The 26628-nt window shown below is 59.8% G+C and overlaps 1 protein-coding gene across 7 annotated transcripts in view; it reads right to left on the bottom strand.

The window, feature by feature from the left end:
• Positions 1-26628, bottom strand: part of Rimbp2 (RIMS binding protein 2) — a 168524-nt gene that overhangs the window by 47045 nt on the left and 94851 nt on the right. For all 7 annotated transcript variants that reach the window (XM_046445972.2, XM_058579754.1, XM_058579755.1 and 4 more), the window contains 2 exons: positions 23089-23211; positions 3287-3391 (listed from right to left, as the gene is read on the bottom strand). In XM_046445972.2, the coding sequence (XP_046301928.1) occupies positions 3287-3388 (102 nt within the window). In that variant the 5' untranslated portion in view covers positions 3389-3391; positions 23089-23211. The remainder of the gene's footprint in view (positions 1-3286; positions 3392-23088; positions 23212-26628) is intronic.

Below are 26628 nucleotides of genomic sequence, written 5' to 3'. Positions count from 1 at the left end.
CTGCATGCCCAGCCTGTCCTCAGGGTGGCTGTGGCTGGAAAAGTGGCCCCAGAGGAAGCCACGTGCCAGGAAGGGGCAGTACCCAGACACATTCCAGACACGCTCCTGGCTGCTCACGCACCCTCTGCGTCCAGAGAAAGGGCTCCTGGGATCTGGAGGGCAGAGGGTCCAGCAGAGAGGGATTCCCGGGACCCCTTTCCGCATGCAGCCTCCGGAGCAGCCTGGCCTGCAGGAAGAGGCCAGGGCTCCATCCAGCAGGAGCTCGGGGAACGTGGGTGCCGAGGACCAGGGAGGGCAAGGACGGTCCTGAAGGAGCTCTTGGCTCCAGCTGGGAGTCTGGGACTGGGAGTTGGAAGCTGGCGATGACCAGGGCAGCGATTAACTCCAGTAGGAAGCCAGAGCTAGACCAGGGGACACGCCACCATCTGCAGAGCCGGGCCAGGTGGCTGGTGTGCAGTGCTGAGGACTTGGGGGTGGGGGGGTCAGTGGGGCAGGAGGTTGGTGATGCCCCAGAGCCTGGGGAAAGAACCGGGGCTCCCAGGGGGCATCTGGGCTGAGACCCAAACCCAGGAGGCCACACACAAGTGGGTCTTAATCCCCCAGGGCCAGGTGAGGTCACCAGCTTTCAGTCAGAGGGTGACTTTAGAGGGGTGTGTGGACAGGACAGATCCAGGCTGGGTCGGTCCCGGAAGCCTGCTGTGTACACGGGGCCTTTGGGTCAGAGAAAATGAGGGCAGAGAACCAAGCCCTGGGCGTGAAGTCCACGCATGGGGTAATTAGCTGCTTGGTAGTGTGAAGAGGGTGGGCTCCAAGAGGGTTCGGGGATGTGGACAGAGACACCAGGTAGCTCTCCTGTGTCAGCACCCCTCAGACCCCCGCAGGGCCTGGACAGGCCAAGCACGGTGACTGGCTTTTATCCTAGCGGGGGCGGGGGGGCGGGGTCAACGACATCTTGGGCTGGACGCCAGTTTTCTGGTGGCCTGAGGGTTAGAATCCAGCTCTGTGCCTGCAGTCCAAGATCAAGCCCTGTCCCTTCGATGCCCACAGCCCGCCTCCCTGGCCTCTGTCCTCTCCGTCGTGCTGAGCTTGCTCCTGCTGAGGACTTGCGCCCTTCCCTGGCCCGTGGCAGGGGGGCGTCTTCTGCTCACTAGATGTCACCCTCACCCACAGCCACTGCCCGTCACACCTCCACTCCTCTCTGCATTTCCCGGGGGCGCCTGTCGTGGCTCGGGCTGGGCTGCCTGGTCCTAGTGTGTGTTCACTTGCTCCCACTGGGCAGAGGCCAGGCTCCCTGGACAACACCACCCCTTTCCCAGGATCAGCTGAGTGGCATCCAGGGACCACCAGTCCTTGATGAACAAGTGAGCAGGTGGACGGTCAGCTCAGGCCTCCTGACAGACATCCAGGGTGGAACTGGCTAGGAAGTGGACTCCGGGGAGAGCTCGCCAATCTCATTTCACTTGACGCTCAGTATCTGCTTTAAGATTCAGAGTTTCCAAGAAATTACACAATTGGTGCGTCCATAGTTCATCTGGTCTCTCTTCCTCCCCCAGAGGAAGCATCAGTGTGTCCAAAAATAGAGAAAACCACGAGCCATGCAAAATAAGTAAACAGAGAGCGAGGGAAAGTAGACGCCGAGGCAAGAGGATGACCAGGAGCAGCCTGCTGTCCTCCTCGGTGTCAGCTACTTCGTCACTGTCCAGAAGCAGAGTCCTTGCTGGTCAGTACTTGCAGCTCTGCAGACTTCTGTGTGTCAGACGGGGCCAGCCTGGGGATGTGGCTTCCCCGTTGACATGAATGAATGCAGGTTCCCTCCCGGCCATGGGGGAGGCCCCCGGGCAGGACGGAGGAAGACCAGAGCAGTATGTCCCTCCACCTGCAACCCAGCAGGGTTCCTCCCAGGCACCACACATGTGGTTATCAGGGGACAGCCAACTTCTGCGGCAGCAACAGAGGTTCTGTGGGTTCCCATCAGCGCTGGCTTGGTGAAGTCGACCCCTGGAAGGAGGCTTCCGGAACGACTGGAGGAAGGCCACCAGGAGTCATCTGGCTGCTGCCCCAGCCCTTGCTAATCAACCTTGGAAGAGAACAGTGGCGATTCTCACCCCCAGCCCTGGTGGGAAGCATCACGTGGCTCTTGTGAGGTCAAGGACTAGAGAGGCCATGGATGGCTACGGGCCTCCGTGGAGACCTAAGGCCTGGCCTGGGCTCAACAGCCAATGGCAGGGCCAGGGCCATGAGCACCGACCACAGCCCTCTGGGGTTTCATCCCTCTGCCAGCCCTGACCAGGTGATCTTGCCGGAGGGCCCACTGCCCTGCCAGGAGGAGGAGTGGGCAGGAGCCAGGACACTGGGCATCGGGGAGACACTGTTCTCAGGTCTAGAATAGTTCTAGTTCCTCGGGGCCAACCAGCCCCTTGTTCCTGCAAGAGGGACTTCCTACCCATTGTTGAGACAGCACACTAAAGGGCAGGGCCACCATCCTTAGCCCACCAGTCACAGGTGCCTGGGGACGCACCTGACTCCTGGCTGGCTGGTCCCTTCTTCTCTCCTTCCCTGCCATCCGTCTCGCCTTTCTCCTCCTCTTTCTCTTGATTCCTCTCTTCTCCCTCCCTCAGCTTCTCCCTCTCCCTCTCTCCCTCTCTCTCCCTCTTTCTCTTCCTCCTTCCCTCCATCTCCCTCTCCCTCTCTCTCTCTCCCTCTCCCCCCCTCCCCTCCTTCTCCCTCTCCCTCTCTCTCTCTCTCTCTTCCTCTCCCCCCCTCTGATCTTGCTATAAATACTGCTCAGCAACTTGCTCACTTAATAACATACCGTGCCAACAGTGGATACAAACCAAGTTTCCCCTTTCAGTGGTGCCCTACTGGGCCACGGTATGGACATGCCGCACTCCACACAAGCATGGCAGTTGGGTGGACGCTTGGTGGAACTGAGGTCCCATCCCCACCCCACACGACAACACTGGGACCCTGCCCTGCGTTTCTGGCATGGTGCACCCCAGGCAGGGTGGCAGGGTGGACATCTCTACACTGTCACTGGGTCTGTGCTGCAGGTGGATCTTCCCCAAAGCCGAAGCCGTCAAGTCCGTGCCAGGCACGGGTCAGAGCACCCTCTCGGGCCTCCCAGGGTGGACACCCCGTTGTGCACCACTGGATGTGGCTTCCAGGCAGCTCAAGAGAAGGCAGAGCAGGGTGGAGCAAAAACGGGGGACCTGCAGGGAGGAGGGGCCCTGCAGCCCGTGATGCCCCCCTCATGCCGCCCCCCCCACCCCCTCCCACCCAGCCTCACCTTCTGCAGAAGCTCGATCTCCTGCTGCTTAGCGTTGAGGACAGCCAGGGCTTGCTCATGCTCCAACTCCAGCTGCTGCCGCCGTTCAGCAGCCTCACGCATGTGCTGTGGGGACAGGAGGCCCCTGAGCGCCGGCACAGCCCACCACGCTCCACCAGCCATGCTGCCTCTCCCGCCACCCCCAAGAGCAGCGCTGGTCCCTCACCCCCTCTCCACGGTCGGTGTCCCCATAGGAGGCAGAGCGGATGGGGAACTCTGGCCCAGCGAGGCCCCACTCCCTGCCTCTGTGTTCAGTGCTGGGAGCATCGGAGCAGAGCTGCAGGGCCTCTGCGGTCCTCGGACATGAGGGTGCCTGCTCCTCTCCCCTGGTGGACATTCTGCAAGGCCACCCCTTCTCCTCCAGGTTGGGGCTCCCACTTCAGCTGGAAGACCTCACAGTTACCACAGGGGCAGGTGCTGCAACTGCCCTGTTCCACAGAGGGGACAGGCAGAGAAGCCCTGCAGTCATACCACCACTACGTGGACGTCCACCCCAGGTCCACACCCCCCACGTGGCCTCCTGCTCCAGTCTCTGGCCCCAGCTGTGGCTCCCGTGGACCAGAGGTCACAGTCCCCAGGAAGGGTCCTAAGGGAGTGACAGGCCAGGTTTCTTGAGCTGAGTGAAGGGGTGTGTTCCTGGGGCTTGTCCTGGCCTCAGGACATCCTCCCGTCTTTGCTCAAAAGGCAGAGTCCAAGCCCAAGAGCCCAGGTCCAGCGCTCACCTGTTAGCTCTGAGCACAGGCTGCTCCTGCCTGTGCCCCGTGGCTGGTCACCACCAGGCCCCGCAGCAGAACAGGGAGGGCATCAGAGCCGCTGAGGCCCGAGCAGCACACTCAGTGACCATGACCAGCCCTGGCCACATGAGCACATGCTGAGGAATGACCTCACGTGCGGGGGCACATGGCAGACCAAGGGACTCTCACAGGAAGCACTGGCCATGTGGTCCAAAGGGAGGAGACCAGAAGGGGCCCATGTCAAATTTAATTCCGTTTTCTTTTATATATATATATATATATATATATATATATATATATATATAAATAAATGACTTTGTTGTCAATATTTTGAGATTTGGATCTTTAAGGTGAAAGTTCAAATTCCCTAAAAAGTGAGGAGATTCAGGTTGGGGATGTGGCTCGGTGGCACGAGCCTGGCATGCCTGTCTCCTGACCCACACCTGCCCTCCCTCGGGCCCCTGACATCTGAGGGTCCTAGGCAGCCACCAGCAACACAGGGAGGGCCCAGCACAAGGGGCCTGGGACACAGCCTGCCTTCCTTGTTCTCCTGGGCTGGCTGGCTATCCCTTCTGTTTATTTATTATTTTGTGATCTTATTTGTTTTTAGCCTCATTATCTTCACTTAGTTTGGGACTCTTGGAGGCTGGTAGCCTTCACCACTCATAGGGAAGAAGGCTCCCCTCAGTGAGAAGCAGGGAACAGCTTCCTGAGGCTGTAGACACTCCCAGGAGCAGGCAGAGGCGGCCCTGCTGAGAGGGGAGGGAGGGGCGGAGAAGGGCAGAGAGGCCTCAGTGCTCCTCCTGACATCCCCCACCAGCCAGAAGCCCCTCTGCCTGCGAGCATCTGGAGAGGGCCTTCTTGCCCCAGGACGGGAGAGGCATTTTGCAGAGAGCCGCAGTGGGCAAGTTATTTGCTGGCATTCGAGAGTGAAGTCACCTTGGGCGTGGTGTTGGGGGCGACCTCTGCACCCCTCTTCCATCTCCAAAGCTGCTTGGTGAACTCCAGGGCTGTAATTACCCACAGACGAGTTGTAGTTGCTCTGTTGCCATGGAAACCCTCACAGGAACCCAGGATGCTCGGGAGATAGAGGTCCCCCAGACAAGGGCACCCATAAGACACAGGTGTACGTCAGGTACCAGAACCCCAACACGCTGGACTGCAAGGGGCCATCCCCTTGGTCTATGAGCAGGAGACACCCAGAGGGCACACAGAGCCTCCCTGTGCATCCGGGAGCTGCTCCAGGACCCAAGGACACAAATTCATCAGGCGCTTGGGTCCTTGCACAGGGTTTGCACACGGCTGGGCACAACCTCCCATGCGCTCTGTCGTCGCTGATCCACTACAGGACGCACGCGGTCAGCCTGGGTAAACGGTGGCTGTTCTGTGTCGTCGGGGAACATGATGGGACAGGTCCCTGCATGCTGATGGCAGGAGCAAAGCTGTTGTCTGTGGCCTGCTGAATCTCAGGTGGGAAACCCCTGACAAAGGGCCGCCCACCCTGTTCTGAGCCTGGCACGAGTCTGTTTCCAGGGCGGGAGGGCTTGTGTCTGCTGTGACCCTCCTGTGACAAGGCCCTGACACACTGCCTTCTGGTCACCAGTGTGGGCTTAGCAATTCCTAATGACCTCGCTTCCCCTCTGCTCTGGTGGTCAGGATGCTCTGAACTCCTGGGCAGATTTGAGAGTTCTCCCACGCTGGCCAGGACAAGAGAGTACATGGCTGCGTCAGTACAACATGGAGATGGACAAGGACGGCAGCCCTGGATCATGAGGTGCCTTCTGTGTGCCAGGCTCTCTGCGGGTCCACAGGCTCTCCTGCTCTGTGCCGAGAGCCAGGTGCTGCAGTCGCCGTTTCACAACAGACACCAAGCACCTTGCCCGAGTCACACGGCTGGGACACGGCAGGGCTACGTGGCCACACTCCCAGGACAGCTGTCTGACAAATCCTTCTAGCTAGTCTCTGCACTTCTGCTGGGCCTGACCATGGCCTAGGGGTCTTCATCTAGCACTGGGAAGGTGGTTACCTGAGAGAGGAGACACATTTCCTCTCAAGGCCTCATCAGAAACAAACTCATGGTCACCCAGCATAAGCCACAGAGGCTCAGGGGCAAGGCAGGCCTAATGCTGCAATGGTGAAGGGGAGATGGCAGCTCCAGGCCAAGGGAGGGAGATTGCTCACCTTCTGGGGCTGCGAGGTAATGAGGCACAGAGGTGTGAGAGCCCAGACCCCTCGCCTCAAGGTCCCAGTCCAGCCCGGCTGAGCCTCCAAGCCCGTGCCCCTCAGTGAAGCCTGTCTGCTTGCCTCGCAGGTAGGCCTCAGGAGGACCAGCCTGTCCCATGGCCCCTCAGACACTCGGGGCTCTCCCAGCCAGGCTCCTGCCTGTCGCGCCACATCACCCAAGCCTCGTCCCTGCCCTGCCCTTCACACCAGCCTCTCCGACCTCCTGGTCACCCTCCTACCTCACCCTGAGGCCCATCAGGGCCTAATCTCCTATGACCTCCAGGCCCTGGACAGCTGCTGCCCTGTGCATCTCTGATGGACGGAGCTTCTTGGGGCACAGACACGCCCTCCCACTTCCCCCACCGCTAACTGGTGCCCTGCCTGGGTGCACAGGAAGCTCGCTTGGCCCAGGGGTGGGCATGGCTCTCTCTCTCTCAGAGGAGGGCTGAGGATTACTCGTGCCGTCTCAACAGGGCCCCGTCCTTCCCTCAGCTCTGAGGACAGGGGCTGGCAGCCGACCTTGGTGCCATCCCCTCACTCAGCCTCTGAGTCCTCAGGGCCCTCTATCTGGCCTGCACCCATCCCGGTGCTGACTGCCTCTGCCAGGTCCACTGCACCCAGTCAGCCCTCCCTGGCCGCACCTACACCAGGAGCACCCTCCTGCCGCCAGCCCTGCCTGCTCCACAGTGGCCAAAGGTGGCCCCACACAGAGCCACCTCCATGCCTCTCGAGGGTGCCAGGGCTGTCTGTTGACATGGAATAGCTCCAGACTTCCCCAGGGCCACGGCGCCTCTGTGGCCAGCCCCAGTGTCAGCCTGCCCGACACTGAGGCCAGCCTCTGCCTGGGGCACACACCACTCCCACTGCCTGTCCCCGAATGTCCACAGGGCGGACGGCTTTGCACATTTGTTCATTTATTCAGAGTCCTCCTCCCCCAATCCCTGAGGCCACAGACTTGAACATCCAGCTCATGATGAGACAGAGTAAACGATAGTCGGACATGGCTCTCACACAGCCGCCTGCTCTGTGCCCTCGAAGCTGTACTGCAGCCTGCTGTGACCCGCAGCATGCTGTGACCTGTGACCTGCTGTGACTTGTGACCTGCTGTGACTTGTGACCTGCTGTGACCCACAGTCTGCTGTGACCCACAGGCTGCTGACCTGTGACCTACTGTGACCCACAGCCTGCTGTGACCCATGACCTGTTGTGACCCACAGCCTGTTGTGATGCACAACCTGTTGTGACCCAAAATTGATAGTGACTGGCAGTCTGCTATGACCCGTGACCTGCTGTGACCCACAACCTGCTATGACCCAAGACCAGCACTGACTGGCAGCCTGCTGTGACCTGTGACCTGCTGTATCCCACAACCAGCTCTGACTGGCAGCCTGCTGTGACCCATGCTGGTGAATGTCACCCATGTCCCCCATCTGGGTCAGACTGAAGAGGCCCTGCTTCCGTGTGCACACAGGAGCTGAACACCAGCTCTATGGAAGTCCCTGGGGAGGGAGACCCACATGGGGCTGCAGGGAGCTGGACTTGGTGTGAAAGGCAGGAAAAGACCAGGCCCATGCTTTACCAAACCCAAAGGCAAACCCAGGCAGTAGGCGCACACCAACTCTCCTGGTGGGCCACGCTGGCTGAGGATGGTGCTCAACAAATTTCCCGGGGGAGGTCAGGCACCAAGATGGGTCAGGAGGGAGTGGACAGGTAGCAGACAGGAGGAGAGAGATGGGCTGGAAGGCTGAAACCGTGAAGCTGGGAAAGAGGACTCACAGGCCAGCTATGAACCAGCCTCCCCATAATGGGACCCCAAACACAAAGCAGGCTAACATGTCACCCTGGCACCAGAACAGACTCAACCACGGGTGGGCGCTGATCTCCTAAATGCATCACCTGCGCCTGTTGGTCTGTAGAGGCCTGGCCTGCAGGTCAGTGTTTCCCAGGTGCTGGTCAGGGCTTCCTGCTCCCACCAACCCTCACGTCTCTTCCTTTCCTTTCCCCTGTCCCAAGCACACAGCCTTGGGGGGAAGGGAGTAGGCAGGGTACAGAAACAAAGGCCTCCAGGCTCTGTCTGCAGCCTGCACCCAGGAGTCTGAGAAGACCAAGGAGCTCCTGCAGAAAGCCAGGCTGCGGCTCCCCTTGGGGTCTGCAGGGGGTGGCAGAGGGACTGGACACTCAGGGGTCCTGGAGGGGCCTTGCTTTCTACACAGGCAGGTGAGCCCCTGGGGACACACACTGGCGGGGGGCGGGGGCCGCAGAAGAGGGATGATTAGGCCATTTCGGGTTGTCTGTTCTGCAGCGCAGTCTTGTGGCCCGAGGGCTCGTCTCTGACCAGCAGGAGACCCAGGAGAGCAGTGTGACACCAGATGGGTGGAGGGGTGGCCTTGTTGTGTTCAGGTCTGTGGTCAACAGGTTTACACAACTTGACAGCTCTACATGTTCCATAGGAAGTTGTCAGAAATGTAACAATGGGAAGAAGTAAAACCACTGAAATCCCAACTGCTGACAACTCAAGAGCAGAAACTGACAACCCAGGAAAACACGGCCTGAGGAGGGCCTTGTTGGTGAGACCCACAACGTAGCTGCAGGCTGTGTCTGGCGGCCGAGAGGTGCCTGGGGCTGGCCAGGATGCAGGGTGCTCTCCATTCCATCCTCGGCCCACACGGTCGGAACAAAGTGAAGGGGATCCAGGGATACCCTGCACTGCCAGCTCATCTTCCCCTCACGGTCACCATGGAGACCCTCTATGGACAGATGGGTGGAGGGGTGGCATTGCTCTGTTCAGGTCTGTGGTCAACTGCGGCAGGCCACCTCCACCCCTGTCTTGCTGTGCTGCTTCCTCTGCAATCTGCATTCCTCCCCAGGGCCCACAGATGCCTGGACTGGCCCTTCACAACCTGGTCCCCATACCAACTCTGCATCACCTCTCTTGTCTCCACCCTGGGGCTTTCCTTCTCTGAGGGGACCTCTCAGTTCCTTCCTGCCCAGCAGGCATCCCTGACCATGTGGTGGCAGCAGCCAGGAGTCCCTCCAAGAAGACCCCTCCCCATATTTTGCAGGGAGTCGTCCCAGCCCTTGGCCCCAGGGTTTGCGTGTGACACCCGTGAATACACGTCAAAGTCAGCGGACCACATAAAGGGGCATCCCCTCCTGTGGTTGGTGGGCTGGCAGAGTGCCAGCTGGGAGATGCTGGACACCCTCTGACACACATGGTGAGCACCTGTCCGAGAACTGAACCAACTGCACAAGCACAAGACGAGGAGATACTATTGGGGGTGACATCACCCAAGCACCTTGATTCAGGCCAGTGGCCCTTGGTGGTGGTCATCTGAGATGCCCACCTGCAGCTGGCACACAGCCTTCCTGTTGCTGTAGAACAACAGCAGACATGCTTTCCCAGAGTGCCTGCCCTAGGCCTGCCCAGCCAGGCTCAGCACCTCGTGCAGCTCCAAGCGTTTGAGGTTTGCCACGTTCCAGAGGTTTGCCACGTTCCAGAAGCACCCCGGAGCTGCCACGTCCCCACCTCCATGACAACTCAGGCAGGAGAAGGGGAAATAGGCCCACAGAGCTAGAGTGCATGCAGTCAGCGGTCAGCAGGATCTGAACCTGGAGAGTCTGCCCCCTCCCCACTCTCTGCTGTTCCAGACACCTCTGTGGTCCCAGTGAGGGATGTTCTGCAGGTCAGTGCCTTTGCAAACCTTCTTGTGGTGTCCGGAAGTTACTCCCTGCCTGGCCCTGGGGCTCTCAGGCCTCAGGACCACCTCTGCCCCAGGGGAGGCTCCTGCCTCTGGCCAGTGCAAGGAGCCATCTGCATCTCTCATAGGGACACTTCACAACCCTCCTTGCCTTCTACCAGTGGTCTTGATGCTGGCCATCCCCGGAGCACTGGGTCTGGGTCCTCAGAGGGAGGCTGGAGTCCCACCAAATGTGTCATCTCTGGCTTCCACTTCCCAACGGGACACCTACTGAGGAGGGCACGCGTCTACCATACAAAACAGACTCCTCTCCTGCAGAAGAGGCCTCCCAAACCCATGCCTGTGGAGGCTTCATCGTCCAGCAGTGACATCTACATCCAGACATCAACAGTAACACCAGCTCTTAAGCAGCCTGTCAGTGTCGAGAGGCTGCTTCCCCAGGATGGCTGGGCTGGGACATGGAACGCAAGAGCAGTGAGCCACCCGCCTCATGAGATCAAAGGCAGGTTGTGCTCTGCTGCGGGCCTGCCTGAGCAGAGACAGGAAGGAGAGCCAGACCCCGAGCAGGGCTTAGTAGCGATGCCGTCACTGTCACTGGTGGGATCCACTGGGCTTGGGATAATGACTGAGCTTTCTCTGACTGGGTTTCCTCTCCCTAGCACGATGAGATCACACCCAGCTGAATCTGCGTCTTTAGATCCAAGGGACAGCAGCGGCAGGTGACTCCCTGCCCACCTGTGCATCGGGCCCTCTCCGTGGGAAAGCGAGGGCCAGTTCTGGAAGCCAGGCTACATTTCAGCCTAAGCATCTCTGTTTCCCACACTGGAGACAATGGGGTAGTCAGGAGACTCTGAGGAAGCCTCCGCGCTTTCCTGATCCCTGGCCTCCCTGACCACCTGGACCTCCAACCCTCAGGCCTATCCCTGAGTCCTGACAACCCAGGGTGACCTGGGGCCTGCAGGGTTGGGGAGATGGATTCCCTAATGCCCCAGTGGCTTCCAACCATCAGCCAGGGACTCAGGCCAGAAAGTGGAGGGGACAGGCCAGCCTGGTCTGCATCCAAAGCCACGTGCAATGTCGCCAGCTATGTGTTCTGGGCAGCCACATGCCTTTGTGAGCATCAGTTTCCTCATCTACTGTATGGCTGGAAAGAGCAGCACCTTGCTTTCCAAGATGGGCGCCAGGAGCAGAAGACACACTGGGCCAAGTGGTGGGCCGAGTGGCCTAACGGCGATGCCGAGCTCTGGCTGGGGCGCGACTGCTGTTTGCCTCACACCCGTTCCCTTCCGCTGTCACTGCCCTACACCCCCTTACCACATTCTTATTTCTTTCATTCTTAACTTTCTTGAGTATTCTGCTTTCACACACCCACGGGACCACGGGACTTTCTCTCTCCTGAGGTACAGGAGAGAGAAAGTCCAGAAGATAGACCCTGTCTGCTTCCCGGGGCCCCATCAGGACCAGGGCTCACCACTGGCCTGCTTCTGCTTCCCAGGGCCCTGTCAGGACCAGGGCTCACCATCGGCCTAGTCCTGCTTCCTGGGGTCCCACCAGGACCAGGGCCCACCATGAGTCTAGTCCTGGTTCCCAGGGCCCATCAGGACCAGGGCCCACCACTGGCCTAGTCCTGCTTCCTGGGGCCCACCAGGACCAGGGCCCACCATGAGTCTAGTCCTGCTCCCCAGGGCCCTATCAGGACCAGGGCCCACCATCGGCCTAGACCTGTTTCCCCAGGGTCCAGTCAGGATCAGGGCTCACCACTGGCCTAGTCCTGCTCCCCAGGCCCCATCAGGACCAGGGCTCACCATTGGCCTAGTCCTGTTTCCTGGGGCTCAGTCAGGACCAGGGTTCACCAAAAGCCTAGTCCTGCTTCCCCAGGGTCCAGTCAGGACCAGGGTTCACCAAAAGCCTAGTCCTGTTTCCCCAGGGTCCCCATCAGGATCAGGGCTCACCATCGGCCTAGTCCTGTTTCCTGGGGCTCAGTCAGGATCAGGGCTCACCATCGGCCTAGTCCTGTGCTGAGAGCCACAGCCAAGTCGGAATGACGCATGGCATTTGTGCCAGAAGGGAGTGGTTGAGAGAGGACACCAGCGAGCCATTGAGATGATGATGGTTATGTTAAGCTGTGTCCGCCTCTACTGCTGGCCTGCTACTTTGGAGTTCTCGCAGGGATTCCTGGAGAGTTCCCATTGGTTGGGGAAGTGCCGGAGGAGGGATTTTCCGGTGTGTGGTGTTCCTGGAAGGGCCACGTGGGTGGGGTTCGCAGAAAGCGCGCGTGCAGTGCCGGTGAGAGTTGAAATACAGTAGTTGCTGTTTGAACCTACAAGGCTTTGTGGCGGCTCAGTTATTTGTGCCCAGCCAGACTGCGGCAGTCCTGCTCCCGGGGGCCCCATCAGAACCAGGGCTCACCACCAGCCTAGTCCTGCTTCCCGAGGCCCCGTCAGGACTAGGGCCCACAACACAGCTGCCCGCTGTGTCAGGTCCCGGGTGCTGGCTTACTCAGGACACACATCTGTGCTGGCACCCAGCACGTGGCCACCCTGAGCAGGGTGCGTTTCTGGGCCCAGGCCATGCCTGCCAGGAACTGGTGCTCCTCTTCAACCACAGGCAGAGGCCTCTTAGGAGGGTGCAGACCCCAAGGTCCAGTGTGGCCACGTCTCTGCAGCGTGCCAGCCCTCTGTGCTCCTTGGCTGTGCGCCTGGCCTCCTGCTGAGGGCGTCTTCTCTTCTGTCCCTGGGTGACCCCTGCTCCAGGATGACCTTACCTTAGCCAGTCACAGCTGCAAAGGCCTCATCTCCCCATAAAGCCACATTCACCATCCTTGGGTCAGGACCTCACAGGCCACCCTGAGCCCTAGCAGGAGGGACGCCCTTTTCATTCCAGACCCATCCCTTCCTTTAGGCCCTCCATCACTGAAGATGCCACCAGGTGTCCCTTGCCTGGAGTTTTGTCCCTACTGTCCCCTTCTCCTCCATAGCCTTGCCTGGAAAGCTTGCTGGCCCAGGCCCTGGTCACCAGGCATGTCTCTTGGTGAATCACCACCTCCCCACCAGGTGGATAGAGTCTCTCATGCCCCTTCCCATCCCCCTGCCTCTTCACCCATCCTTGGCCATCTCAGAAGTCCACATTTACTTACTGGACCAGCAGTTTTTCCTGTGCCCAGTGCCCAGTGTCCAGTGTCCCTACTTCCCAAGAGCAGAGACCAGTTTAGGTGAGCTTCACTGCACTCCAGGCCTCTGGGACAGCAGGGCTCTGTACCCAGGGCTGACCCACTGGAGGAGGGACGTCCCAGCCCTTAACATGTCCCGTGGGTCTGTGATGAGCAATCCAAACACCTCCCTAACATCTCCACTTCCCTTCATTCCTGCTCCCCGTCTGAGGCTATTGGGCCACTGTCCCTTACTTAGTTATGAAAAGCTTCCTGATGGGCCTTCCTACCCTGCTCTGACTGGCTCCAATCTCTTCTCTGTGTGACAGTCTTTGCAAACACAAATCCAGTCATTTTCTACCCAGCTCAATATCCTTGCATGGCTGCCCACTGCTCCACAGAGAAGACCACATTCTACAAGGATCTGCTGGCCAGGGGCTGTTGGCACACTGAGGTCTCCTCCCACTCTCCTCCGACTCAGTCTCTTCTACCTGTCACACCAGTCTTCCCTCTCTCCTGTACTCTGTGATCCCATATACCCAGGACCTTTGCACGCCCCATTCCCTCTGTGTAGAATGCTTGTCTCCTTCCTCTCCTGAACAACCCTCACATATTCTCACAAGCTCTAGGGAGGCTGAATCACTGCCTGGGTTTCCCTGAGGGTGGTCTGGACTCAGCATTGAGCACTTCCCGCATGGGCAGTATTAAAGATGAAGAGACGACGGTTATGATTCCGGGACTATGCTCACTGCCCTTGCTGCCCCACCCCCCTACTGTGGGGTCTTACCTGGCCTGGGCTGCTGCCTCTCTGTTCTGATTTGCATTTCCTGACAGCTACCCAGGCCAGACCCCTCTTGTGCTTCTCAGCTCTAACTGCTGAGGGACTGGCCGGGGAGCCAGGCTGCCCACCCCCCACCCCAAGGGCCCATCTGGGAGGCCAGGCCGTTCCCAGAATAGCAGCAGCTGTCGGTGCCTCTGCACAAAGATGCAGGCGATAGTGGAGCGGTGCGGTTCCAGCAGCCAATTTCCTGCCCTGGCTGGTGTCTGAGTCTCCTGTGCTATCGGGCATCTGATCTGCTCAGCACAGGCTTGCTGGAGAGCCAGCCTTGGGGTCGCTCGTGGCTGAGCCTGCTGCAGAGTTGTTTAGAGTCTGAAGATTGGGACACAGGAAACGAGCTACCAAACAGATAAACCTGGAAAGTTCGGCGGGCAGCGTGGATGTCCGGCAGCGTGAACACCCAGGCTCCAGGATGAGGCTGGTGCACCCATGGAGGGCAGAGGGAGAGGAGCCCAGAGGAGGGCGACCCTCATCTGGAGTCCCTTATGAATCCCAGACAGTCAGCTGTCCTTACACAGAATAAATCCCAGCCACCTGTATAAGATGGCCCTACCTGTTCCTGTAAGAGCGAAAGCCTGTCTGTCTGTTTTCCTTTGAATCGCGATAGACACTCGCTGAGTTGAACCACCGATCTGTCCTTTCACACGGGGCCACAGCTAGACGCGCTGTGTGCCGTGGCGCTCGCTAGGACTCACAGGGGCCTCGCGGAGCCGCTCTCACGCCTGGCCCTGTGCTGCAGTGTGCAGAGGACAGGGTGGCCCTCCTGGAGTCACGGTTGAGTTTTAAATAAAGCCAGTCTGTCTCAGTCTCCCTGGAGACACCAACTCCCAAAGCAGCCTGAGGATCCCCAGGGTGTGGGTGGCAGGGGATGGTGCCAGCCTGGGCTCTGGGGAGGGGAGTGCGGCTGGGGAGCTGGGGAGGGGCCGCTCCCCTCTGCCCGTTCCCCTGAAGTGCAGCCCTCTCTGTGCGTTCTGAAGGGGGTGCACTGAACGAGGGGATGAACATGTGTGAAAATAACTGTTTTCATGCAAACGCCGCAGTCGGGGGCGTCTGAAAAGGGGGGGACGTATGGATATCGGCATCTGCAGTGGTCAGGGGCTGGGCCCAGAGGCAAGACCGTCTCAGGACAGCCTCCTACCCAGGACAGTGACACCCCAAGGGCCAGAGTCCTCTGCTGAGAAACCTCCTGGCTGAGGAGGCCGCCGGGGATGGGGCTCCGTAGTCCAGGCATTGGAGCTGCTGCCCGGGAGCCAGCACCGGGGCCGTGAAGGGCCCGTCCTATCCCACTGAGCCCCAGTCGGGTCCTGCCCTGGCTACAGGTGCCCGCAGGGCCTCCTGGAGGGCAGCCAGGCACACAGTTGCTTCCCTCATCCAGGAGCCCAGGAGGGTCAGAAGCAGGGAGTGGGACACGATGTCTACCTGGCCTTCACACCGCAGGACTGAGACCCCAGCCCATCCTGCAGGCCAGTGTCCATGGCCGTCAGAGGGAAGCAGCGGGACATCTAGCCCCTGCTTCTTGCAGCTGGCCAGACTGTGGGCTTACCCTGCTGACCCCCTAGGTCTGCAGCAAAGGACACCAGCCAGGGGACCCAGGACAACAGAAATTCCCCCCACAGCTCTGAAGGCTGGAGCCCCAGGTCGATGTGTGGGCAGCTGGCTCCTCCTGAGGATATGGGGAGGATCCTCCTGCCTCTCCCAGCTCCCTGGCCTCCTGGCCTGTGGCAGTGCACGACCTCCCCCTCCATCTCTTATCTCACGTAAAGGTGTCGATCCGCACACTAGGGCCTGCTCTAAGGCCTCCTGTCATTTACCCCACAAATGCCCTGGTGTCCAGGTGAAGCAGGCTGTGCCCAAAGTCTCTGAGTGGACATGGATCTGGGGGAGCACTGTTCAACCCGACAGCGTCCAGCAGCTTCTCAACCCCAGTTCTGCTCTTGCTGGGCCCCGTGGCCTCCCTTCAGGTAACGGCCTCTGCCGTGGCCCTGCCTCTGCTGCTGCACCTGATGTCACCCAGCTGGGTGCCTGCCTCCTTGAAGGGTCTCCGAACCGCTGCACCAAGGTGACTGGAGAGTGTATCCTCCTTGCCCTGAAATAAGGACAACTGTCCCTCTGCTCCGTTACACAAGCAGGGCCATCCCGGGTCCCCAGGAGGGCACACTCAGGACGATGGCATGCTCCTGCAGCCACTGTGACTGCCACACCAAGCAGCTCCTTTTCACGGGGGTGTGAGGTGCCAAGGGTCAGAAAGGCCTTGAAAGGCAGCGTGGCGGCAATGCTCCCGTGAAAAACACTTAGGGCTTTTGTGCAGAAAAAAATACTTTCTTCTTTACTTGGGTCCAAGAATCTGGGGAACAAAACTTCCTCGGTTTACTCCATTTAATCAGTTGATCAGACCAACACTGAGGACTGTCCCAGGATAGATCCATGTGGAGCCGGGGGTGGAAAGATCCCTGTCACCCAGTCCAGACATCAGGGACACTCCAGCCACCCTCTGGGGAACTTCAGGCTACTCCCAAGAGAGACCACAGCCAGCCACATAGAGGGACTTCCACAGAAGCACGCGAATCTCAGCTCTGATCAAGTCACAACGCCCACTTGCCTAGACTACTTCAAAAGGGTTTTATGTGGCTGGTCTCAATGGCCACACCTCCTGCTACCCACCTCCAGGTAAGCCTATCCCTTTAAATCAGGCAGGACCCATAGAACATGGCAGAAGTGACCTTGTTGTTACCAGTAAAGCTGTCCCAACCCTGAATGTGAAATGTACCTGGAACCTGATCACTCTTTGTCCCTTGTTTCTCTCCTGCCTGCCACGACACTGACCTGTTACTGACCCTCTGCCTGGACCATGGCATGGACGGAGGCCACTTCCTCAGCACCTGGAAGGCACTGTAGCAGTTGCTCAATAAATCCATGCTTAATGAGTCTCTGTCGTGAGTTCACCTGGCTTTCTCAACAGCACAATCTCGGTGGACTTGAGTCTGCAGGAAGCCAGTGCCCCTCTTAAATCAGCCTGTGCAGACGGCCAGCCTAGGTCTCCATGTGAAGCTCCTCGGGAGTCCCTAGTACAGTGGACACGGCCTCTGAAAAGAACCTGGTGTTGGAGGCTCCTTGATTCCAATGAGCCATCAGAGGCCAGGGGGGAAGCCACGCGCCGTCTCTGGGTGAATTAAATCACCAGGACCGGGACGAGCGGCAGGGCAGCCATGTTTGGAAACAGAGTGGCCAGGGTGGGACTGTGACCACCAGGGTAACTGTCCGCCCAGAAGGGCTCCGAGGACCCATGGGACAGCCCCAGGCTGCACTCACTCCATAGTGACATGGAACGAGCATTCCCCACGCACTGAGCCTCATGTCCCCCTGTCCCCAGTCATGTCTCGGGCTTTGAGCATGGTGTCAGATGTGAGCCCAAGCAGCTGATCCTGGGGACCACCAGTCATCAACGAGAGACGCCGTGGTGGACACTTCAGCCTGTGCCGCCCAGGAGAGCTGGGCCGCCTTCTCCGCCACAGGCAAGGGGCTCCAGCATGGACCCAGAGTGCTTCTGCACCCAGGACCCCATGCTCACACTGCTGTCCCCAACACAAAGCCATGGCTGTCCCCAGTGCTCCCCTGACAGCAAACTACCCCATGCTCACTCGAAACCCACTTCCAGGCCCCACAAAGTCCTGCCTGACCCTTCCCCCTGCCCACCTCCAGCCACCAATCCGTCAACTCCACCTTGAACACAGAGCCCTGCGCACCCCGCCGTGCGAAGCCACCTAGCTCTCATGCCTGGACCTCAGCCCCAGTGGCCTCCACTCCCGCGCCTGGCCTAACTAGAAGCAGGTGAGCCCTTCCCAGCCCAGAGGGGATGTGCCTCACACCCCCTGGGCCTCCAGCATCTGTGGTAGACTGACTACAAGTCGCCCCACCTGTCCCTGCATCCCGTGGTGCCTGGTGACACGCGTCACAGCTCCTGCCTGCCATAGGCAGAGTCCTTTCCCCAAGCCTACAGACTGGGCCAGCAGGATGCAGTGATGTGGCTGGTGCCAGCCCTGAGTTGGTCCCTGCTCCTCTGCTCTTGTTCATGGTCCTGTCACGCCTCAGGCAGTGACCCTACACACCTGCCAGAGGATGGGAAGCAAGGGACGAGGCCAGGTGTCCTGGCCAAAGCCAGTGGAGCTGCCCCAGGCACATTGCGCTGCCTCGATGGCCCAGGGGACTGTCAGCCACATGCACCCATGAAAAGCACCATGCCACCCCTCCCCAGACTTGCGGTCATAACGAGCAGGGACTGTTTTAAGCCACTGGGGCTTGGGACAGTCTAACGCAGCCTGGGTGACAGGTCCCGAGCTCCATGACAGGACAGATGGGCTAACATTCTTGGAATTCTACCTTGAATGCCTCGCCAGGGTCAGCCCCAGGACGGTTTCACCCTTGAGCATCCCAGCCTCCCTCCTGTTGAGGGGCACCCTGTGTCTCCAGCAACCCTGCTGCAGCAGGGACTGTCCAGCACCCCCATGGCCAGGAGGTCACCCCTGGGTGCTGATAAGGCTGCCCCTGGGTGTCCCCTCGGCTCACATGCAGCAGGGAGGCCTCTTTTGAAGGCCCAGTCCCTCCCCATGCCCTCGCCCTATTTCTACTGGGCACTGCCATGGCCTGGTGAGACACCGCATGGGCTTCCTCCCTGTTCCCTGGGAAGGACACTGGGCCTGCACCTAATGACTGTAGCCCTAGTGCATGGTCACTGCCTGTCCTGTCCATGAATGAATGAGCGGCCTTGCGATTCGCACCCGGGGCCCAGGAGCATGTCTGTGAGCTTGTGACATAGACACCTGCTCAGAGGCACCACCACAGCCCCTCCCCTGACAAGGACGCTGGTGACAGTGTCATCCCCAACTAGATGGGGCGGGTGCCACCAGGGTCTCCTGAACCCGGCCCTCAGCCCTCTGTCCACTCACACCTTCTGCTCCTGGTATTTGAAATATTGCCGACCAGGGCCAGCAGGAATGTCCTACCCTGGAGCTCCCACCAGAAGGCTCCTCCTGGACTCTTCCTGGGGGAGGCAGCCAGCCTTATCCAATCTCCCCAGTTTCTCTCCTAATGGCACAAAATGGCCCCAAGAGCCCAGAGTTTTAGCACGGCTTCCCCGGAGAGAAGGATGACAAGTGGCTTCAGCTACTGGGAACGTCCTGAAGCGTCTCTGCATGTCTCCTGGCCCCCTCTCCTGGGAGTTGAGAACGCGCCCCCTGCCGTGGCTCCTTCTCCATCCTGGCTCCCTGGAGACTGGCCAGACAGGGCCCAAGAGCAGCGTGGCCCAGCCTCCAGGAGGGCTGGAGTTCTGCCTCCCCTTCCCCTGGCTGCACCACCTCATTACCCGTGAGGCCCTCGTTCCCCTGACCTCGTCCTGGGGAAGGGGCGGGACAGCCACCCACACCCAGATGTGAATCCACCAATGACCACTCTGAAAAATCACACAACCCAGAGGGACGGGAGGGGGACTTCGTAGGCAGGCGTGGTCACGGCGGGGACTCAGGTCAGCTCCAGCATCATTCTCACTGGCTGTTTGAGAAATCACTTGAGCCCCACCTCAGTCTCGCCTTTTTCATCAGAAGGTCTTGGTTTTAGAGGGAAACAGATCTCCGCTTACAACCAGGGGTGGAGAGGTCTGGGAGCCCACTGTCACTGGGCCTCTGAGCCAGCAGGGCAGCACAGGACTCCACACGGACCAGGCCACAGGCCGGCGGCCAGGTGCGCCTGTCAGTTCAGGTGGGGACCCCGTCCTAGGGCATGCCCCCAGAGGGTCCTCGGGTGGCCCTCAGAGTTCCCGAGGCTCTCAGCAACTTGGGCTAATTGAAACAGGTCGGGGTTCCAACTGCACTCAAGCCTCTGAGAACTCAGAGCCCTGCTGGGGCAGCACAGTGGCCCGTGGTCAGCAGGATTGTCCTCTGACCTGGCTGAGCCGAGGGACAGGATGGCGTCCAGGGTGTTCTAAACCACGTCAGAGGATCCCCATCGGCAGACTTGGGGTCCCCCGATGACAACAGGAACACCAGGAAAGTGAGAACCCCTGTGCTTCTCCATTGCCACCAACAGAGGCCAAGCTCCCACGCTGGGCAGCCACCTGCTGAGGGCGCGTCTGATGCCCGGCTGCAGCAAGTTCCAGTCAAGAGCGCCAGGCTCCCTCTGCCTCTGCCCGCCTCCCCTCAGGGCCCCACAAGAAAGCCTGCCTATCCCACAGGGCCTGGCCAATGCGCAGTGAGCACCTCCCACCAATCAACTGCCACAGCACCACACCACAAAAAAGCACATGCCCTGCTTGGTGTCCCCATGTCCTTTCTGCCTCCTTTGGGAGAGCAGCCATCCTTTGAGAGGGTGCTTTGCCTGTCCTGTGGGAGGCCCGGTCAGGGCAGGCACTCCTCCACCCTCTTGCCCATTCACTGAGGCTATCGAGAGACCTTTAGGCAGTACCCAGGATGCACCTGGCTCAGCCCCAGCTCGGGGACAGAGCAGACAAGAAGCCCCTGCCCCAAGAAGAGGCATGCCCCAGGGCGAGCGTGGAGGAAAGCAGGGCCATCCCCTGTGGTAACAGTAGCAGGGATCCACCTGCAGGTGACACGGGGCAAGGCTGGAGGATGGGGACCGTTGACTGGCCAGACATCGGTGTGTAATCTAAGTCTGCAGGAATCATCAAGGGCAGTGACCTGTGGGGCTGAGTGGGGGAAGGGTCACCCTGGCAGAGGCCAGGGAGGGCAGCTGGGCTGCCTCTGTGAACAGAGAAGGCAGTCCCCACGACAGACCAGGGCAGCTCCCCACGGCTGGCCCTGGGTGGCAGGTGAGAACTCAGGCAAGGGGCGTCTCTCGTCATGGCCACCCGCTACGAGGAGCTCCTGTGGCCTCAGGCCTGGGCATGGAGTTCCTGCAGTGGTTTGGGACAGCGGCTTTCCTCTGCACACCTGGATTCACTTAGGTGCCAGGCAGAGGTGCCCACAGCACCAGGCACACTGCAGACCCTGGGCACTGAGCTTCCAGTGAGCTTCCCTGTCACTGATGTCACTCTCGCAGACCCAGCTTGCTGCTAAAGTCCGAGTTCACCCCCAGGCCTCCTCCCCAGTCTCCCCTAAGGGCAGGTGACACCCTCACGTGGACGCCCATGGACAGGAGGGTCACCATGGACAGGTAAGCTTGCAGAGCAGGCTGGACAGAGCCTGGTGGGAGCCTGGCCGGCAGCTGTGCAAGGTCCAAGCACTGGGGTTCAAACCTGGGGCGACACAGGAAGGGCCGCCACAGGAGAAGCAAGGGGCACAGACGCGTGTGTGCTCAGGAATCTCAGGGCTGAGGGTTGTGGATTCACCCACCTGTTCTTCCCACAAAGAGGTCTAAGGTGCCCCAGGGTGTGGCAACCCCCAAGGATGTCCACCTCCCAGGAAAAGGGACTCTGCAGATGTGACTACATTAAGGACCTTGAAATTGGAGGCTGCCCTAGGTCATCCAACCAGCTGATGTCGGGTGCATGGTCTCAGAGGAGGTGCTCCCTCCCTTGCAGGCTGTGGAGGTAGCACTGAGGCGCGGGGGGGCAGCAGGAGCCAGAGAAGGCCAGGCCTGCAGGGGCCTGCAGGGGGCACAGCCTGGCAGAGGCTTCGCCTTTAGCCTGTGAGGCTCGTTTTGGACTTATGACCTCCAGAACCATTTGGGAATACATCTATGTTGTTTAAAGCCACCGAGCCACCATGGGGAGCTTTGTCACAGCCACAATAAGACAATACACTATGTCTCCCACCCCAGGACACTGGCACGGGGCCAGATAACCCTACCATGGGGCACTGACCAGAGTACTGAAGTTTCAGCGGCATTTCTGGCCTCTACCCATTTAGATGTCCAGGGCTCTGTTTCCCAGGCATGCCAATCAAAAATGCTACCACACTGCCAAATGTCCCCGGGGAATTTGCCCCAGGGAACTGCTGGTCCAAGTTGTTAATCAGACAGACTCTGCAAGCTCCTTACTTCCAGGGATCCAGGGCCCATACCCCTTGTAATGCACCAAACACCCACTTGGAGCCAAAAGTTGGAGGTAGAGGGTGGGATAAACAGTGGCCTATGCCCTCGTCAATGCCCTCAGTCCTGGAGGCCGTGGCCTAAGCCATTGTGCTAGCCATCTCCTCACCTGTGGCCTGTGCCAAGCTCTGAATACATGGAACCCCAGGGCAGGCTGAGCGGGCCTGCAGGTCTGGTGAGCAGCCTATTCACCTGGAGACCAGCCTGTTCCACAGTCAGGACCAGGAGTGGACCAACAAGGCATCTTGAATTCTTCATTGAGATGGAATTCATCAGCCATAAAATCCACCAGAGTGTGCGCCCTGTGGTTCTGTATACAACCACCGTCCCTGTCTGATTCCCATGGCCCCCAGGGAAACCTGGTCCCCATCAGCAGCCACTCCCACTGCACGCCCCTCACGTGCCATAGTCTGTGCCCCCGACTCTGCTCCAACAGTCCCCAGTAGGTGACCGCTGGAGTCAAAGCCACTTCCTGCTCCAGGGGTATGGGCAAGGCAGCAGGGCACCATCGTGCCCCTGAGAAACACCGCGGTGAGTACACTGGACAGTGGGACTGCAGTGGCCACACTGTTGCTTTCTAGAACAATGAGGATCCAAGAAATCAAACAGGAAGGGAGGAGAAAGGGAGGGAGGGAGGCAAGCTGACCGATTCACTCAGCCTAACTAGGTGATGTCAAGCCGCCCAACCCCACCAGGTGGACGCTGAAGGAGCCGGCTCTGGGAGTGCAGCCTGAGGTAGCTGTGCTCTGACTTAGCTATTCTCCTACAGCAAAGGCCACTGGACATCTGGCAACAGCTTCAAATCCAGCAGACACTGGGCTGCAGCCGGCTGCTCCCTGTCTGTCAGCAGAGCCACCCTCCGCCCGGCTCAGCTCTCTGTACCCTCAGAAATGGGAATGTGGAACTGGTTTACAGGGCTGCTTCCAGAAAAGCTGGAATTGTATCACTTGTGGGTTTCACATCATAGCAGGATAGGCACCGGGAGGGCCCCGAGCTCCAGGGGTCGAAGGGCTCGGCCTCCTGCGCTGGCTGCAGTGCCCCCCGCCCCACGCTGGCCTGCAGCACCGGGCACGCCAGCCGCCTACCTTCAGGACCTGCTCCAGGTTCTCCAGCTTGACTTGGAGCTGGTGTTTCTCCCTCAGGGCCGAATCGCGTTCTCTGGTCACTATGGTGAGTGTGCGGCTGAGCCGGGCGTACTCTGCCTTCACCTGGGAGCAGAAACGTTGAGGAAACAAAGGCTGTTACAGACTGCCCAGGGACCGGGTGGACACCCGGCCAGCTGACATCTGTTGCTTCCTTGTTAGGAGCCTCCTGTCCTTCCCTCCCCAGGGTGGACTTCAGGGTCCAGCCCTACTGGGCTGAGCACCTGTGGTCAAACTGGCCAATCAGCACCTGACCTCCCCCTTCGGCCCGCCCACCTCCAGTACAGCACTGTGATTAGCTCTGGCTGGGAACGGGACCCAGACTGGCTGGTCAGTGCAATGCCATCTCCTGGACGTGGTGATTGACTGGAGTGGTCCTGCAGCCCTTTGCCATCCTGAGAGCCTGGGAGGAGACTGCTGTCCATGGGAAGTTGAGGACAACAGACTACAGGTGTCATTGCCTGCTGTCATGAGGGCAGCACGGCCTGACTTCAAGGCCAGGTAAATGGACGCAGAGCCCGGAACGCAGAGGGCAGATGGGGTCTTGACGGTCCTGGGTACCAGGACAAGCCCAACTGGAGCGGCTGTCTCCTCCGTTCCCATGGGGCCCGTAAGTTCACACCAACCCAAATTACTTCCTGTCCCTTTACCTGTGAGAGTCCTGACACACACCAGACTGTCACCCGATTGTGTAAGCATGCTAATTCCTCTGCCTAAAAACTTTACCCTGTCTCAGCCGAGGGTAAAAATGGCACAGAATTGCACATGTATGAGCACGGATTTCCCCAGGATCTAGTGCCAGGTCAGTTCCACCCTCAGTCTGTAGCCCCAGCCAAGCTGTGAGCTCGCTGGCAGTCCCCTAGTCCCCCTCCATCCCCGGCTCCTCTGCAGCAGGCCAGGGCATGCTCTGGTGAGGGGCCAGTGGCTGGCTCCAGCTGCCCTGCCCACCTGCCCACGGAGGCCACGTATCAAGGCCACAGCAGACTTGCCATGTGCTTCCCTCCTCCCCAGAGTTAGAACATGCTTTGTGGCTTCAGTCACAGCCCATCAGGAAGCCACATTTCAGCCACAGAAGCCTTTCTGTCACAGAGGCTTCGGTACTGAGGGCAGTGCCCAACTGGACAGTTCCCTGGCTCTGAAAGGAGGGCGCCACGTGGCCTTCCTCAGTGGAGGCAGTGCGTGAAAGCTACCTTAGGGGTCACAGCCAGGGCCGGCTTGCGGGAGTTCTCACAGCCACTCAGCTGCCACCAAGCCTGGGGCCTGAAACTTGGAAGATGTCAGAAGCTGAAGGTGTCACAACCTCCTGGAACTCAGTGCCTCTCATGAGCCTCAACCCAGGGCTACAGGTTGGCAGGAAGCCATCGCTTCTCATATTCTTGCTGGTCAGGGAAATCAGACGTGGGGTGAGGTGTGAGCACCCTGGAGCCCAGCCTCATGGGGACCAAGGAGTGCTTCCTGCAGCACTCCTCAGCCACTGCCTGGTTCCCACGGAAATAGGAATGAAACCAAACACCCTGATGCCAGGCTCTGCAGGACCTGACCTTCCCATCTGGTACCACCACTCACCATGCTGGGGACACCCCAGCCTTCTGTCCCCTAAATAAGCTAAGCTCATTCCCACCCCAGGGCCTTTGCACTGGTGGACTCCATTGCCTGGCCCAGCCCCATCTGCTCCCACTAAGCCCTGCGTCACGCTGCATGCCACCTTGGGCAGGCTGCCCAGCCTGTGGAGGGAACGGCCCCTAGCCCTCGCCCTCAGTTTCTGTCCTCCCTCCCTGTGTGCCGCACTTCTCCCATAGGCATTTACACTGTGGGGGTCATCCCGTATGGCAGTTGGTGCTTTCCCAGCGGCTGCCCTCCTGGATGCCCCTGCAGGGGTCAGGCTCCCTGCGCCCTCCAAACCCTGAGCATTAGGGCCTGGAGAGGGCCTGGCACAGTGGGCAAGGGAGGCAGCTGTGGACTGGGTGGAAGGCAGCCTGTGCCCCCCGGGGATGTGTGGGCCCTTCCAGGTGCCTTCCTGCCTGCCCTGTGTCCTGCTCTGTCCCCGAGGGCCCAGCTTCACCCCGTGTCTCCACGGCAGGCACTAACTAGGCAGCCCTTGGCCTGAGGCTCTGCCTGTGCCTGTCCCAGGTCCCCACTTGCTCCCTGCCAGGACCTGAGGGAACCCAAGTGACCTCCAGTGCCACGCAGGCCTAGCACTCTGGGGACAAAGGCCTGCATGGACTGAAGCTTCCTAAGGCCACGGCTGCCTTCTTCCAGCTAGGATGTCACACTCAGGGATGGACGAGCCCCTGACAGTAGCACCGAAGTCACCACCCAGCAGAGAGGGGCTGAGCAGAGCTGGCACGCGCATCCTGCCCATCTCCAGGTGCCACTCTGCCTGGGTCCCTTCAGCTGGGCTGTTCCTGCAGGGATCAGCCAGGACACGCCCCTGACAGACCTGAGGAGGGCCTCTCTCTCACAGTAACTCTTCAGATGGGGCAGGACTGAAGGCCGAGGTGACTAGCACGCCACACCCCGGCCCAGACGAGCACCCCACACCTGGCTCAGATGGACACCCCACACCCCAGCCCAGATGGACACCCCACACCCCAGCCCAGATGGACACCCCATGCCCCGGCTCAGGCGGGCTCCTCACAAGCTGGCATCCTGGGCTCAGTGGCACGGTGGCCTGGTGCTCCACCCCTTTGGCCTTTCTGCACAATTCTCACTAGGAGCCTCTGAGGATGGGCCATGGCTCACGGAGCTCTGGGCCTGGCCGAGCACTCACAGGGCTAGGGAGGTAATGGCCATAGCCCTTGCCCTCCTGCCCAGATAGCACCACCTGGAGCCCAGCCACATCCCTCACAGCTGCACTTGGTCAAGGACATCCTCCTGGGGATGAGCCAGGCTGACCCCCACTGAAGGGCAAGGGCAGGGCTCCAGCATGGCCAGGCTGGAGCCAGCAGCCCCTCCTCTGTCCTGCCCTCAGGGGGGCTAAGATGGTTCACTTGTACGAGATTTTCTTATTTTGACCAGGTGAGGTGGTCAGGGACACTCAGGAGGGCTGGGACAGCCTCAAAATCCCAAATACCTATGTATGACATCTCTATGAGGTCCCATAATTTTTCAATAGAATGCCTTAGGAAAGGGGACATAGCGAGACCCCCTGACCATCATCCACAGCTCTGTGCACAGCTGGACCTAGACTTCCTGCCGGCCAGTTTCTGGCCAGTGGGTAGGAGTGTCACCAGGTCACAGGTTCATGGACGATGAGCTCAGGGCTCACCTAGCATCTGGCCTGGGGTCAGGATGCAGAGCTGCCCCAGGGCCTATTGAGATGGGACAGCCAAGGGACCCAGAGAGCAGCATGGTGGCCTGGGCCTCACAGCCAGCCCTCCTTCACGCGAACTGCAGTCCACAGGTGCACAGTGGCACCTGGCCAGGAAGCACACAGCTCCCAGCAGCAGGCACTCTGTGCCAAGCCCCCCTCGAACACTGGCC

The sequence above is a fragment of the Marmota monax genome, unplaced genomic scaffold (assembly GCF_021218885.2).
Source record: "Marmota monax isolate L192 unplaced genomic scaffold, Marmota_monax_Labrador192_F-V1.1 WCK01_AAM20220418_F8-fsc00200, whole genome shotgun sequence".
Lineage (NCBI taxonomy): Eukaryota > Metazoa > Chordata > Mammalia > Rodentia > Sciuridae > Marmota > Marmota monax.
Note: the sequence above shows the minus strand (reverse complement) of the source record. Positions and strands in the feature narration are given on the sequence as shown.